At 32.6% G+C, this 15608-nt stretch overlaps 3 protein-coding genes across 5 annotated transcripts in view; 2 read left to right on the plus strand and 1 right to left on the minus strand.

The window, feature by feature from the left end:
* The first annotated feature begins 1654 nt into the window (after positions 1–1654).
* On the plus strand, positions 1655–3705 carry LOC109583556 (scavenger receptor cysteine-rich domain superfamily protein-like). The gene is made up of 10 exons (XM_019998968.1): positions 1655–1673; positions 1721–1891; positions 1944–2105; positions 2189–2356; positions 2487–2672; positions 2822–2989; positions 3048–3215; positions 3264–3425; positions 3474–3623; positions 3686–3705. The coding sequence occupies exons 1-10, from the start codon at positions 1655–1657 to the stop codon at positions 3703–3705; spliced, it is 1374 nt and encodes a 457-aa protein (XP_019854527.1).
* The window catches only part of LOC100631495 (fibrillin-1-like), a 14582-nt gene continuing 2673 nt past the window's right edge, over positions 3700–15608 (plus strand). The window contains exons 1-43 of one of the 3 annotated variants that reach the window (XM_019998977.1): positions 3700–3846; positions 3894–4055; positions 4103–4270; positions 4320–4502; positions 4550–4717; positions 4777–4899; positions 4943–5059; positions 5108–5233; positions 5285–5407; positions 5453–5572; positions 5618–5743; positions 5797–5928; positions 5973–6095; positions 6149–6268; positions 6315–6416; positions 6471–6599; positions 6645–6767; positions 6818–6940; positions 6996–7238; positions 7283–7405; positions 7450–7572; positions 7618–7740; positions 7795–7917; positions 7960–8082; positions 8133–8252; positions 8307–8429; positions 8578–8700; positions 8749–8868; positions 10509–10631; positions 10721–10840; positions 10887–11009; positions 11071–11190; positions 11235–11357; positions 11409–11531; positions 11586–11708; positions 11756–11878; positions 12102–12224; positions 12285–12401; positions 12445–12564; positions 12609–12731; positions 12788–12813; positions 12864–12927; positions 13013–13350. In XM_019998977.1, the coding sequence (XP_019854536.1) occupies positions 3738–3846; positions 3894–4055; positions 4103–4270; positions 4320–4502; positions 4550–4717; positions 4777–4899; positions 4943–5059; positions 5108–5233; positions 5285–5407; positions 5453–5572; positions 5618–5743; positions 5797–5928; positions 5973–6095; positions 6149–6268; positions 6315–6416; positions 6471–6599; positions 6645–6767; positions 6818–6940; positions 6996–7238; positions 7283–7405; positions 7450–7572; positions 7618–7740; positions 7795–7917; positions 7960–8082; positions 8133–8252; positions 8307–8429; positions 8578–8700; positions 8749–8868; positions 10509–10631; positions 10721–10840; positions 10887–11009; positions 11071–11190; positions 11235–11357; positions 11409–11531; positions 11586–11708; positions 11756–11878; positions 12102–12224; positions 12285–12401; positions 12445–12564; positions 12609–12731; positions 12788–12813; positions 12864–12927; positions 13013–13185 (5445 nt within the window). In that variant the 5' untranslated portion in view covers positions 3700–3737 and the 3' untranslated portion in view covers positions 13186–13350. Of the gene's footprint in view, positions 3847–3893; positions 4056–4102; positions 4271–4319; positions 4503–4549; positions 4718–4776; positions 4900–4942; positions 5060–5107; positions 5234–5284; positions 5408–5452; positions 5573–5617; positions 5744–5796; positions 5929–5972; positions 6096–6148; positions 6269–6314; positions 6417–6470; positions 6600–6644; positions 6768–6817; positions 6941–6995; positions 7239–7282; positions 7406–7449; positions 7573–7617; positions 7741–7794; positions 7918–7959; positions 8083–8132; positions 8253–8306; positions 8430–8577; positions 8701–8748; positions 8869–10508; positions 10632–10720; positions 10841–10886; positions 11010–11070; positions 11191–11234; positions 11358–11408; positions 11532–11585; positions 11709–11755; positions 11879–12101; positions 12225–12284; positions 12402–12444; positions 12565–12608; positions 12732–12787; positions 12814–12863; positions 12928–13012; positions 13351–15608 lie in introns of those variants that run through there. The other 2 variants (XM_019998978.1, XM_019998979.1) reach the window with 2 other exon arrangements.
* On the minus strand, positions 14604–15602 carry LOC109583562 (uncharacterized). The gene is made up of 3 exons (XM_019998982.1): positions 15088–15602; positions 14930–15024; positions 14604–14885 (listed from the first exon to the last, which is right to left on the minus strand). Exons 1-3 carry the CDS (start codon positions 15563–15565, stop codon positions 14685–14687), a joined length of 774 nt encoding a protein of 257 aa, XP_019854541.1. The 5' UTR covers positions 15566–15602; the 3' UTR covers positions 14604–14684.

Raw genomic sequence — 15608 nt, forward strand, 5'->3', positions numbered from 1 at the left:
CTAATTTACTAAATTGTTCTTATGCCACTTATACTTGCTCTTACTCTTATGATGCTGGAGTTATGTGTGAAGGTAATTGTTTATGGTGTGGTTATGTGATACATGTTCTGTGCAGCTCCTTGTTCAGATGGTGATGTACGTTTAAAGGGTGATGCTAGATATACTGATTTTGGTCGTGTTGAGATATGTTTCAACAATACTTGGGGCACTATATGTGATGATTACTGGGACTATAATGATGCTACTGTTGTCTGTAGACAACTTGGATTCTCTCCCTTTGGTAAAGCATAATGATTTAGTTATAATAACTTATAGTGCTGTTTTCAGGTTCCATACCAAAAAAAACCTTTTACTTGGTACATACTTTGGCCCACAATTTATATTCGATCAACTGTACTGGTACTGAAGCAAATCTAATAGACTGTCCATATAGTTTGCAGCTTGTATCTGGTTCAAACTGTTACAGTTCTGAAGATGCTGGTGTGATATGTCAAAGTATGTACATGTACAAGTGTATATTGCATGTAGTTAAGTTATTGTACTTTTTCAGACTTAAACACACAGTATTCAAACTGCACTGACTTTGATGTCCGATTGGTTGATGGGGAAATTCCTAATGAAGGAAAAATTCAGATATGTATTAATGGAGTGTGGGGACTTCTATGCAGTAGCTCTGTTAGTCAACATGACATGAGAGTTGTTTGTTCACAAATAGGATACCCAACAGATAGTAAATACTCTATAATAGATTTTTAAATCATTTATTTTGAACCACCCAGCCTTCACTTTGTATTATGGTAAATTTACTGAGAATGACGTGCTAATGGTAACTGATCTGGGTTGTTCCAGTACTGATACTCTGATCACTCAATGCTCTTTTTCTCACTTCACCAGGACTTCAAATTGTGATGGAAGAACTGTTGCTGCCGTTAGATGTCATAGTAAGAATAGAATGATTATTTTAGAAATCAAAGAATTGTCAATCATTAGATTGTACTAATGGTGAAGTTAATATTATTCCATACAGTAGCTACTCAAATCTGATTGGGAAAGTAGAGGTGTGTACCAATGGTGTATGGAAAGTAATTTGTAGGGATTTCTTTGATGATAATGATGCTGTTGTTGTATGTAGACAGTTAGGTTACTCATCCATAGGTATGTTAATTTGTATACTATATTGGTGATTTTATGATGTACATGTTCATGTAACCCCATGATGAGTCATCATATTGACCATGTCTCAGAATTATTCTGGCAGTTTTAGCATAATTAAAGTTTGATTTTTTTCACTACATTAGGTGCAATAGCAGTGAATGGTAATTTCTACTCTGGGGGGTTAACAATTAGTATTCTTGACTTGAACTGTACTGGTAGTGAAGAAAATATTAGAAGTTGTCCCAAGAATGCTTTATTAGGGCAATATATTTGCTCTTCAAGTTATTATACTGCAGGAGTAGCATGTCAGAGTAAGGCATTAGAAATCATTGGCCACTGTTTTCTCTTTGTAGCTTTTTCAGCCAGCTACTCAAATTGTACAACTGGTCAAACTAGATTATCTGGTTCTTTGGAGGGTCGTGTTGAACTATGTTATAAGAATGTTTGGTATGGTGTGTGTGGAGACATTTATCATAGTATATATTCAGTTGTCTGTAAAATGATTGGATACATACCAGGTTTTTTCATTTTACAATAGTTTAGTATTTATAGTTTATTGCAACAGGCAATGGATACTCTGATAATTTTAGTAACCTTCCAGACATTCCATTGTACCCATACGAGTTTTCTTGCAGTGGCGCTAAAAGTTCTTTGCTGGATTGCACACAATCCACTTCCAATTGCTATTACAGCTATTATTATTATTATGGTGACTATGCTGGTGCAACTTGTCGAGGTAGCTTTTGTACTTCTAATTAGAGCAGAGTAGTTTGTTATTTTATATTTAGAACCATGTATAAATGGTAGTGTTCGCATTGCTGGGTCTGGCTATGAAACAGTTGGTAGAGTGGAGGTTTGTATTAATGGTGATTGGGGAACTGTCTGCAGAGATAGTTTTGATGACAATGATGCTACAGTAGTATGTAGACAATTAGGCTATTCTGTTTATGGTAAGATAATGAAGTAGTAAAAGATTTACTGAAATTAGCATAATAAAATATCATTTATGTGTATAATTGTTTGCCATTTGAAGGAGTTGTCAGCGATATTCCTTATTGGCGGTTTTATGACAGAAGTGTTCCTATTTTGCTCTTTGATTTGAATTGCACTGGAACAGAAGACATGATAATGAATTGTCCTTACATTGAGAGAGGGTCATATACTTGCTCCCAGTATTATGATGCTGCTGTGATTTGTCAAAGTATGTGAGAATTAAAAGCAAGTTTTATGATGCCTATATTGATAGTTTTTTAATATTAAATAGTATACTAATATGTTACTATGCCTCTCACTTAGATTTTTTTATATTCATGTACTTTTTATACTGCTAGCTAACATTACACAATACATTGATCTGACATGTACTGATGGGGATATTCGGTTGGTTGGTGGTACTAATGATCTTGAAGGACGCGTTGAAATGTGTTACAATAATTTCTGGGGACAAGTTTGTGATGATTCATGGAGTAACTATGATGCTCAAGCAGTTTGCAGACAATTAGGATTCCTAACACAAGGTAAATGCATGTGTTTGAAAACGCAGGGATTGAAGCAATGAATTATTTAAATTGCTTATACCATCTGTAAATTTATTTTTCTGCCCTTCCATGTAAAACTACCTGCCATCAGCAGTGTAATGCATACTGTACAATATTTTTTTATGCAGGTGCTGTTTCATTTGCTGGAAGCTTTTTTGGAAATGGTCCAAGTCCTCATATTGTATCTAAAATTGGATGTTCTGGAACTGAGTCTTCAGTTTTGAGTTGTAGCAATGATTTTGTTGATGCTGCTCTTTACTGTGGTGATGGTGCAGTTGCTGGTGTTGTTTGTACTGGTATAAATCTGATACATTGTTTCTGTCATCTACTGGTATTTTACTATTTTACATGTAGATAATTGTGAAAATGGGGCAGTGAGACTAGCAGGTTCTAATACTGGTGCCACTAATGTTGGAAGAGTTGAAATTTGTGTCGATAATATTTGGACTACACTTTGTGATCAAAGTTGGGGTCATGAAGATGCACAAGTTGTTTGTAGACAGCTTGGATTCTCATCACTTGGTTAATTCATATTGTAAACATATGTTGTTATACATACATTCAATGTAGGTGCTTTACCAACTTATAATTGCTTAACTGAAGGTCAACTTTCCTTTGGAATTACTGATCTTAATTGTACCGGTAATGAATATCATTTGCTTAATTGTTCACATAGTAATGCTGTGCTACAAAACTGCCCGTCTTATGGTGATGCAAGTGTTATATGTCAAAGTATGCCATCATTTAGTATTAAAACAATTATTCTACTATCGTGTAAAGGGAACCCTCAACAGGCTAACTGTACAAGTGGGGAAGTGAGGCTGGTTGGTGGTAGTACAGAATACGATGGTAGAGTTGAAATATGTATCAATCAAGTTTGGGGAAGCATCTGCTCATACAGTTGGGATAACCGAGAGGCTTCTATTGTGTGCAAGCAATTAGGGTATGTTTTATGTAATGTATTATATTCATGTACATTTATTTTATTTTAGTAATATCAGAGGAGAAGTAAAATCTGTCAGTTCAGGAGCTGGTCCTATTCTTATGTCACACCTATATTGTAATGGAGATGAGTCATCACTTCTTGATTGCTCTCATCAGTCTTGTTATATATCATCATGCAACTATAATGATGCCGGAGTGACTTGTGAAAGTATAACATCATGTATATGTTGAATATTTGTAATTACTTTCCATTAGAGCCCTGCATTGATGAAAGCATTAGACTTCATTCAGGAACTCTTGGCTTACCTCAGCAAATAGAAGTGTGCATTAACAATACATGGTTCACAATATGTAATTATCACTGGACAAATACAGAAGCTAGTGTAGTTTGCTCAGAATTGGGTTATTCGCCTTATGGTTAGCTATAAATCAATGACAAAATGATACAGCATTCCTATTTTAAGGTGCTTGGGCAAGTAATAGTCAATATTCTCAAAGTTTTTGGCCAATTGGATTTTATGCAGTTTACTGTAATGGGAGTGAAGATAGTATTTTTAATTGTTCATATTCTGTAACCAGTGTAGCTGGATATAGTTGTTCACAATCACAGCAGGCTTCAGTTAAATGTCAATGTAAGTAATTACTGAAAAATATATGATAGTCAATTATAATTCACAATAGCAATAACAACTGAGTATGTGAACTGCACTAATGGGGATTTGAGATTAGTTGGAGGACAGACAATGAATCAAGGAAGTGTCCAAATTTGTTACAACAATGCCTGGACTTATTTGTGCAGTGGATGGTATTGGGGTACTACTGAAGCTAATGTAGTATGTGGAGAGCTTGGATTTCATTCTTATGGTAAGTGCTTTATTTATACCTGTTACAAATACTGAATTTTTTTATAGGCTCAGTGGCATTTGCATACAATCAGTTCAATGCTCCTGAAGATTATTCATTTGTTTATGGATACTTTGATTGTTCTGGCTCTGAAACAAGACTATTGGATTGCTACATGAGATCAAACTACTTAAGATATTGCTACTCTAATTATATAGCTGGTGTCACATGTCGTGGTAAAGATACTATATGCATTAATGGATTAATAATGTATTAATGTATTCTGTAATGTTAGACATTGATGAGTGCCAACAAGGTATATCAGGATGTTCTCAAGTGTGTACTAACACTATTGGCAGTTACTTGTGTAGTTGTAATGCTGGATACAAGCTGAGCAATGATAGTCACATGTGTATAGGTTAGCTCATTGAAAATTATTTTAGTTATAGTTATTACTACAGATATCAACGAGTGTCTTCAAGGACTCTGCGATCAAAACTGTACAAATACTAATGGTAGTTATACTTGCAATTGCACAGCTGGTTTCACACTAAATAGTGATGGTCACTTGTGTGATGGTAAATATTTACTCTAACTGTATGTGACACTATAATCTATTTTTCTAGATATTAATGAATGTCTTACTGACAATGGTGGTTGTGGTGACTCTACTTGTGTCAATACTAATGGTAGCTACTCTTGTTCTTGTCAGCCTGGTTATACGTTAGATGCTGATGAACACAATTGTACAGGTATACTTGTGCAATTCATTTACAAACACATGGTACTATAAACTTTTTTAGATATCAATGAGTGTCTTATTGATAATGGTGGGTGTAGTTATACATGTACAAACACACTTGGAAGCTACACATGTGATTGTAGTACTGGTTACTCATTTGATCCTATTGAACTGAATTGCACTGGTATAATCAAGATTTATCAATTAGCAAAAGTAATTTTTATGATAGATATTGATGAGTGCTCTATTGCTAATGGTGGCTGTGAGAATGAATGTACAAATACAGATGGAAGCTTTTACTGTTCATGTTTTTTCGGTTTCCAGTTAAACAACAATGTTTTCTGTTCAGGTAGGTAGCTATAGTGTATAAAAATGTACCATGTATATTGTTTAGATATCAATGAGTGTTCCCAAAACATTTCAAACTGTTCTCAAGTGTGCATTAATACTGTTGGAAGTTTTCAGTGTAGTTGTTATACTGGATATGTATTGTCATCTGATGGTTATAACTGTGATATGGGTATAATTTTTTATATTTTTAATTGGTGTGCCATTAAGATGTACATGTATTAGGCACTGATAGTGGTTGCTTAGGGGCAGATACTTGTAATCAGCAGTGTACCAACTCTCCTGGATCACCTGATGGTTTTATTTGTTTATGTTATTCTGGATTTGTACTCAGCAGTGACAACCATACTTGCCTGGGTACTTATACTATACCACTGGTAATTCATGTATTTTTATTGTAGATATTAATGAGTGTGGTAATTCAAATGGGAGTTGTGATCAAACCTGTCTAAACACACAAGGATCCTATTATTGTTCTTGTTTAGATGGGTATAGTTTGGACACTGATGGATTTAATTGTTCAGGTATTAAACCTGGAATAATAATTTGCAGTATTGTAAAAAATTTATTCCAATAGATGTTGATGAATGCAGTATCAATAATGGAGGTTGTGAGCAACTATGTAACAATACTATTGGGAATTATACTTGCTCCTGCAATGATGGATTCAATCTTGTAGCTGGAAAATTTTGTTCTGGTACTATCATAAGTTACAACTATTCTTTAAGTGAGTTTTCATTTAGATATCAATGAGTGTAACATGAATAATGGTGGTTGCCCACATACCTGTCACAATACTGCTGGAAGCTTTTACTGCTCATGTACACCTGAAGACAATTGCACAAGTATCTACATGTACTTTTAAAGCTCTTTTTAATATAAGAATATATTTTGGACAGATATTGATGTGAATGAATGCCTAGTTAACAATGGAGGCTGTGAGCAGTTTTGTCACAATACAATTGGTAGTTATTACTGTACATGCAATAACAGCTATACACTCGATGCTAACAAGCATGGCTGTAATGGTAAGTGATATATGTCAAGAGGCTTTATGCTGTCTTTAATCATAGATATTAATGAATGTGTTACTGGCGATAATGTCTGTAATCAGAACTGTATTAACACCGATGGATCTTATTTATGTTTTTGTATGACTGGTTATCATCTGATGGAAAATCAAAAAATATGCACAGGTAGACAAAAACAAAAATTTTTTTGTGTAAAATAATACCTATGATTATAGATACAAATGAATGTCTGCTGAATAATGGTGGTTGTTCTCAGTTGTGTGTTAATAGTCTTGGTAGCTATCAGTGTAACTGTGGGAATGGATATCAACTGAATAATAACCTGATTGATTGTGATGGTTTGTTACCTAAATTAATGTTCCAGTAGTTGTACATTGTTAACTTTCATTTCAGATATCAATGAGTGCACTAATGGTACAGATTTATGTGAACACAATTGCTATAACACTAATGGTAGTTATGTCTGTGACTGTGAGCCAGGTTATCAGCTATCAAATGGACTTACATGTTCTGATATCAATGAATGTGTTGCTAATAATGGAGGCTGTGCTCAAGTGTGTGTTAATCAAGTTGGATCATATTATTGTCAATGTAACAATGGATATACTCTTGATGATGATGCTCATGGATGCTCTGGTAATAAATTTAAAATATCTAGTCTATTTCTTATTTTGTCATAGATTTTAATGAATGTGTTGATAATGTCGATGCTTGTGAGCAATTGTGTCACAATTCTAATAGTTCTTACACCTGTTCATGTAAATCAGGATATAGATTAGCAGATAATAATAGAACTTGTGATGGTAAAGATAGTCATGAAAAGCTCTAACCATTAACAATTGTTTAGATATCAATGAATGTTCTGAAGGATTGTCCAACTGTAACCAGTTGTGTCTTAATACACCTGGAAATTATACCTGTACTTGTTATACTGGGTTTATTTTGAGCAATGATGGTCACATGTGTCAAGGTAAAAATGACTATAATAATGCAAAATTAGTGTTTATTATTTCAGATATCAATGAGTGTAATACATTGAATGGAGGCTGCTCTGATTTATGTAACAACACAATTGGTAGCTTTTATTGTTCTTGTGACACTGGTTACTCTTTGACCACTGATAAATATAACTGCACTGGTATTTTGTTAATAGTTGATTACGATATCATTGAACAATTTTTGTGTTTTATAGATGTCAATGAATGTTTAATATCCAATGGTGGGTGTGCATACTCTTGTATTAATACAGCTGGTAGCTATTACTGTACTTGTGAATCTGGTTACTCCTTGAATACTGATGGACACACTTGTGAAGGTATTAGTTGATAATTGAATTAATATACTTTTTAACTTTAAGATATTGATGAGTGTACAATTAATAATGGAAACTGTGAACAGCTGTGTATCAATAGCAATGGGAGTTATTGGTGCTCTTGTCTCAGTGGATACACATTGGACACTAACAGTATGAACTGCACTGGTATGGAGAATTGTATCATGTAACAATATTAAGTCATCATAATTTATCAGATGATAATGAATGTGATGACAGCAATGGAGGATGTGAACAAATATGTACTAATAACGAATCATCCTATCAGTGTTCATGCAGTGAAGGGTTCAGACTATACAATAATTATTATTGCTCAGGTATAATAATACTAGCAAGTTGATGCATTACTCAGAGCTACATGTATTTTTTAGATATTGATGAATGCACTGAAGGAACCAGTAACTGCAGTCACCTGTGCTTCAACACAGTTGGTAGCTATGCTTGTCAGTGTCTGTTTGGATATCAACTTAATGCTGATAACCACGCTTGTATTGGTAAGTGCCCATTATACTGTAAATTCAATGCCTTTGATATAGTAAAATTAGTTAATTTAGATTCAGCATTGTAAATGTCAAAGTTATTATTTTATTCACTTATTACATGTTATAATAATTATTCATAATTTTATTTCTCTATCAACAGATGTTAATGAATGTGTAACAAATAATGGAGGATGTGATCAATTTTGTACTAATACAATGGGGAGTTATGAATGTAGTTGTTATCCTAGATATGTTTTGAGTTCTAATGGTCACTCTTGCCTAGGTATAATACTATCAATAAAAAACTATTATTATTAAAAATGAATTTTAGATACAGGTGATTGCTTGGGAAGACTCATTTGCAATCAAGTCTGCTTTAATACTATTGAAAGCTTTGCCTGTGCTTGTTACACAGGATACATGCTTAGCAGTGATGATCATACATGCATAGGTATGGTTTCCCACAGGATTTTGGCACAGTGCTCATACAGGTTTTATGTCAGTGAATTTTAAAATTGCTCCAAAATTTGTCAAAAAATACCATATGCTTAGTACAAGTATTTTTTTCAAAAATCATTAGGAGAGACTTTTCCATTTTTATGCATTTCTCTCATATTTATGTGCTGTGACCTGATTTTGATAAAAATTGAACATTTTATGAATTTTTAAAGTTGCTCCAAAATTGTGCCAAAGACCTTGTACTAAAAATAAATAGGAGAGATTTCTTTATTTTTGTACTTTTTTCTAATATTCTTATATTGTGTAGCAAGTTTAAGCTAATTCTAATCAAAATTGAATTTTTTAACCAATTTTTAAAGTTGTCAAAAACTGGACAAAAGTTGTTCAAAATTTTCTGTACTATATATAGTACAAGGTCTTTAACTAAATTTTATCAAAAGTGAAAAGGAGAGAATTCTCCATTTTTATAATTTTTCTGATAAATAGAAGGTTTTAGTTGATTCCAATCAAGATTAGATTTTTAAAGAATTTTTAAGGTTGTTTAATATCAAACAAAAGTCCTTGTACTATATTACAGAGACTTTGGCTCAAGTTAAAAGGAGAAAATTCTCCTTTTTATATATTTTTTTGATACATATACATGTACTTATGTTGTGTAGAAAATAAGTTTGATTCCAATCAATTTTGGATTTTTCAGTTAAGAATTTTTAAAGTTGCTCAAAAATCTTTCTAAATTTTTTCAAAAATGGCTAGGAGAGAATTCTTAATTTTAATAATGTTTTCTGATTATACATGTTTTTATGTTGTGTATCAAGATTGAGCTAATTCTAATTGAGTTTGAATTTTTAAAGTTGCTTAAAAACTGGACCACAGTCCCTCCACTTATTATAGGGCAGCGTTTTTGGCCAGCTTTCATCAAAAATGAAAAAGAGAGAATTCTTTACTTTTATAATTTCTTTTAATACACATACATGTATTTAAGATGTGTAGAAAGTTTGAGCTGATTTTAATCAAACTTAGATTTTTAAAGGAATTTTTTAATTTGCTTAAAAATTTGGCCAAATATGAAAGGCTATTTATTATAGCCTTTGATTTTTGGCCAAATTTTGTCAAAAATGGCTAAAAGAGAATTCTCAATTTTTATAATTTTTTTGAATCATATACATGTCAAGTTTAAGCTAATTTTAATTCAGTTTGGATTTTTTTTACAAATTTTCCAAAAGTCCTTGTACAGGTTTTTTGGCCAAAAATGACTGAAAAGTTTAAAATGACTTCATTTTAATAATTTTTGTGACACATCTACATGTTCTTATCTTGTGTACCAAGTTTGAGCCAATTTTTAAATTTTTTACAAATTTTTTGAAGTTACTAAAAAATTGGGCTAAACGTCCCTGTAGTACAGAGTCCTTGGCCAAATTTTGCCAAAAATGACTAGGAGAAAATACTTCATTTTTGTAATAGTTTTTTGATTATATCAAATTAGAAATTTTTACAAATTTTCAAAGCTGCTTCAAAAGCCATTATAGTGCTTAATTGTCAGCTCATGAAGCATGCTGCTTAGTTCACTTAGCATGGTTTGTGGGAAAATTTGATTAAAATGATTGTTATAATTTGATTTGTTTATATTTGTAGATATTAATGAGTGTGATGATTCAAATGGAGGCTGTGAACAAACTTGCCAGAACACAGAAGGATCTTATAACTGTTCATGCTTCAATGGATACAGTTTAAATGCTGATAAATTCAATTGTTCAGGTTAGTGTTTTTATATAGTGACCTGGCATAAACGTACCATACCTACAATTGTGTACTTCAAGAGAGTTATTAATATTTACATTATTTAGATGTTGATGAGTGCAGTTTTAATAATGGTGATTGTGAGCATGTGTGTACAAATGCTGTTGGAAGTCACATATGTTCCTGCCACTCTGGCTATGTCCTTTCTGGAGGAAAATTTTGCTCAGGTATAAATTTAATCAATTTTAATTGATGTGATTGCATAATAAACAGATGTTAACGAGTGTGCAACAAATAATGGAGGATGTGGTCACATTTGTACTAATACTATTGGTAATTATACTTGTTCTTGTGATCTTGGATATCAACTAGAGGCTGATGGACACAATTGCATAGGTATAGATTTATTATAAAATTAAAAATAGAAAAAATGGCTTATCATGCATGAATCAAATAGATGTTAATGAATGCAGTATCAATAATGGAGGTTGTGAACAACTATGTAACAATACTATCGGGAATTATACTTGCTCCTGCAACGATGGGTTCAATCTTGTAGCTGGAAAATTTTGTTCTGGTACTATCATAAGCTACAACCATTCTTTTAGTAATTTATTTTAGATGTCAATGAATGTTCTGAGGGATTGTCAAATTGTAACCAGTCATGCTTTAATACACTTGGTAGCTATACCTGTACTTGTTATGCTGGATTTATTTTGAGCAATGATGGTCACATGTGTCAAGGTAAAAATGAGAATAATAACGCAAAATAAGTGACACTGTTTATTATTTCAGATATCAATGAGTGTAATACATTGAATGGAGGCTGCTCTGATTTATGTAACAATACAATTGGTAGCTTTTATTGTTCTTGTGACACTGGTCACTCTTTGACCACTGATAAATATAACTGCACTGGTATTTTGTTAATAGTTGATTACGATATCATTAAACAATTTTTGTGTTTTATAGATGTCAATGAATGTTTAATATCCAATGGTGGGTGTGCATACTCTTGTATTAATACAGCTGGTAGCTATTACTGTACTTGTGAATCTGGTTACTCCTTGAATACTGATGGACACACTTGTGAAGGTATTAGTTGATAATTGAATTATTACATATATTTTTTAAACTCTAAGATATTGATGAGTGTGCAATTAATAATGGAAGCTGTGAACAGCTGTGCATCAATAGCAATGGGAGTTATTGGTGCTCTTGTCTCAGTGGATACACATTGGACACTAACAATATGAACTGCACTGGTACAGATTGTAGTCTTATACTGGTTCATTGTCATGGTGAAATATTTTTGCAAATTTGTGATACGTCCTTCATTCACAAGAATTATGGCATTATTTATAAATGTTTAGGAGATAAAAATTTTAGAAAAATATTTTACCCAAAATAAACCAGTATAAAGTAATTTTTAATTATTTTAAATTTTATTTGCATGACACGTTAAAAATTGTTATTCCTTTTCAACAGATATCAATGAGTGCGAGCCTTTTAATGGAGGTTGTAAACACTTTTGCACTAATACCAATGGCAGTTACACTTGTTCTTGTAATTCTGGATATCGGCTAGAAATTGATTTGCATACTTGTACAGGTAAATCTTTATTGTTGAAGTTAGAAATTTAGAATACACATGTACTGCTTTTATATAAAGATATCAATGAATGTGATGATGAGAGCAATGGATGTAATCACACTTGTATCAATACACAAGGAAGTTATGAGTGTCATTGCATGGATGGATTCAATATAAGAAATAACCAATGCCAAGGTAGTGATTATATGCTTATATTTAGATAACAATGTAATAATAGATATTGATGAATGCAATAATACAAACGGTGGTTGTCAGCAGTTGTGTACAAATACATTTGGAAGCTATTACTGTTCCTGTAATACTGGCTTTAATCTAAGAGACAACTATTTCTGTGCAGGTAGATGTTTAATTTATTACTTACTGAGCATTGTTGCTCTCTAGATATAGATGAGTGTTCTACTGGTACCAATAATTGTAGTCGCAAATGTGTCAATGAAATTGGTTCATTTCACTGTGAGTGTTTATCTGATGAGGTATTGTCTGATGATAGAGTTAGTTGTAAAGGCCAGTTTTACTTATTTGAATTCATAAAATAAAGCAGGTTCTGTATTATTTATTAGTAGCTGGTGGTACTTCAAATGCCAATGTGAGTCATATAATGAAGTTAATATGTTTATTATTTAATTTTTAATGTAGACTTCAAACCAACTTGAAAACTCTTTGTACTACACTGTACCATTGCTTATTATATCACTTTTAGGTATCAACCAATCATACACACACACATTTTCCCTTTGTGCCAACTACATTGATTTATGTTCATCTTTTTTTGTCTTCATTTTTAGTTATCTTTGTACTAATAATAATATTAGTGATTGTGGTTCTTAATAAAAGAAAGAAGAAATTAGAATATAACTTGTACAGTGATGCTCCATCCTTCAATAACAGAATGTATGGAGCAGAAGTGTATACAAAAAGTAAAGAGGACAATGAAAAAATTTATGAGGAAATGAAATAAACATTATGAAAAACATTTTTACATTGTTTTTTGCTAATTTTATTTGCTGCTATCATACACACATGCATTTACTGTTACAGAGCTATTTTTGTAATTTTTGACCTCATTTGCTTTTATTGTTTTACTTTTATCGATGTGTTCTAAGAGCCCTCAGCTGAGTACACAATGTAGGTTATCTATCAAACCACAGGGTTGAGCATCTACCAAAAAAGGTATAGTTTATGCATGGCTTCTGAGAAATATCAATTCATTACAGCCAGTTAAAACATCAGAGCAATATTTACACACAGCCTACACATAGGATGTATTATAAACTCATGAAAACACCGAAATTCCCCCTTCAAAAATTACCAGTACTTAATGTGTTTCACCATCTCTATGACATCACAGTAGGATGTATTAGATCAGCAAAAGCAATTTAAGACATAAAGGTATAAATAACCAGCTAGCTATCAAAATGTACAGTCAAACCTGTCTAGTCCGGACACCTTGGGACCTAATAAAACTTTCCTTATTAAAGAGGTGTCCTTATTTTAGAGGTTCATTAATACACATTTATATTGTATTGGGACTGATACTACCTGTCCTGATTATAGAGGTGTCCCTATTTTAGACTGTCCACAATAGGAGGTTTGACTGTAGTCGCAACAGTGTCAATAAAATCATACACTTCAATCAAAGTACTCATAAAAATGGTTATAAAGGTAAGTTTTGATTTTTGAATTTAATAAAAAAGCAGTTTCTCCTATTTTATGCCAATTTGAATTGCATTTTGTTCAATTAATAAGGCAGCAGTATACACATAAATCAAGAGGACAAGGAAAAATTGAATATATGAGAATTAGATTGTTTGTATTTGGCCCAATGTTCATTGGCGATTTTATTCATTACTATGGGTAAACTATTCAACCACAAAGGGTGAGATGTATCCTTTGATATTAGTTTATGAATGGTCTGAAGAACAGGAGGATATAAATGCAGCCCAAACAACAGAATCCTGTGTTTACACATCACATAGCTTGTACTCATATCTTAAAGAAATGTACATGCACATTAAGACTTACATCAGTCACTATTAACTTGTTAGAAATTTAAGTTTAAAAAAGTCATGTTACGCGTTTACTACTAATATACTGTACTTGAGTGTGTATCAAGTTCAACACATTTATTAACTTTTATGAGAGTATGCTTTTAAACTGACATTAAACAATCAATTTTGCCCAATCGTGCCAAACAAGCAGATTTTTCTAGTCTTTCTCTGTCTGCAGTCATAATGGAAGGCACCATTTCTCTACTGATACTAAAAAGGGTCTACCTATAAGATCAATGTACAAAGTGTACCATCGAGCAAAGTTATTGGTGAAAAACTGGTCTATAAAAGATTATTCTATAAAAGAATATTTCTTTTACACTTTTGAGCAGCATAAAAAATAGTTAATGTCTTAGTTACAATTATAATTAGCTTTCACATTAATTTAAGTGGTTAACGTACAGTGTAGTTATACAGTTAGAAAATCATTTACATTTTGTTCTCCTCTGATAATTTTCATCATTCTCAATCGATGTAGTCTGCTAGTAATACCAAGATCCTCTTCAAGCATTACATCATCCAACTCAAAGAATAAATTTCCGTCAACTAATTCTTGTGAAAATGTAGCAGCATACTGTTGTAATCCCATTAGACCAAGAAACTCTCCTATCTATACAAATACAAATATAGTGTGCATATTAATAGGAATCATACCTTCGAAGCATTATAATCTCCTAATAGCCTCCTATTTGCATCAAAATACTGCCCCATTTTGCTAACCGGTTGCTTTGCTTTATTAGCTGCATGTACTGCAATTATAAAATTTTAAATCCACTTAGTAGTCATAAGAATTGATTAAGACAATTAGTTACCTGGACTTTCTTGCCATTTTGTTACACTATATGCACCTTTGTTTAGAGTAGAAACTTGTACTGGACTCATCAGAGGTGATGGAGGTGATGGAGGTGATGGAGCTGGTAAAGGTGATGGAGGTGGTAGAATCATGCTTCGTCTAGGTGGTAGAGGAGGTGGAGAGTGAGTGTCTACAGAGCATTGTATTGACATTGATAGTGACACTTCCTTTTGTTCAAAGTGTTCATCTGTGAAAGGTTCCAAAGAGTCATATATTTGATGTACCCTGGGAGGAGTCCTTTTTGCTAGGATTACTTCATCTAACCAGTTGCTAATATGTTGTGGTAATAGTAGGTCATTCTGAAGTAGATTTGCAGTTGCAGTTGAATCATAAATCACAGTGGATATTTGGTCTGGTGTGAGTTTCTCTGACAATAGGATTGAGTTCTCATTTAAAGCGGCAAGCTTTGCCTGATTTTTTTTATGAACAAGAAACATTACTGATACAGTGAAGAATAGTTCAACTAGGCTTGTAGATCTA

Source organism: Amphimedon queenslandica, unplaced genomic scaffold (assembly GCF_000090795.2).
Source record: "Amphimedon queenslandica unplaced genomic scaffold, v1.1 AMPQUscaffold_13297, whole genome shotgun sequence".
NCBI lineage: Eukaryota > Metazoa > Porifera > Demospongiae > Haplosclerida > Niphatidae > Amphimedon > Amphimedon queenslandica.

What these genes read in the sequence shown, in the direction of transcription:
- LOC109583556 (XM_019998968.1), top strand. An exon ending in ATTAGGCTATTCTGTTTATG is followed by an intron (nt 2,106 to 2,188) that starts GTAAGATAATGA and finishes TGCCATTTGAAG; the next exon opens with GAGTTGTCAGCGATATTCCT. An exon ending in TGCTGCTGTGATTTGTCAAA is followed by an intron (nt 2,357 to 2,486) that starts GTATGTGAGAAT and finishes TTATACTGCTAG; the next exon opens with CTAACATTACACAATACATT.
- LOC109583562 (XM_019998982.1), bottom strand. Translation starts at nt 15,565, where the DNA reads ATGTTTCTTGTTCATAAAAAAAATCAGGCAAAGCTTGCCGCTTTAAAT. An exon ending in AAAATGGCAAGAAAGTCCAG is followed by an intron (nt 15,025 to 15,087) that starts GTAACTAATTGT and finishes TTATAATTGCAG; the next exon opens with TACATGCAGCTAATAAAGCA. An exon ending in GAGATTATAATGCTTCGAAG is followed by an intron (nt 14,886 to 14,929) that starts GTATGATTCCTA and finishes GTATTTGTATAG; the next exon opens with ATAGGAGAGTTTCTTGGTCT.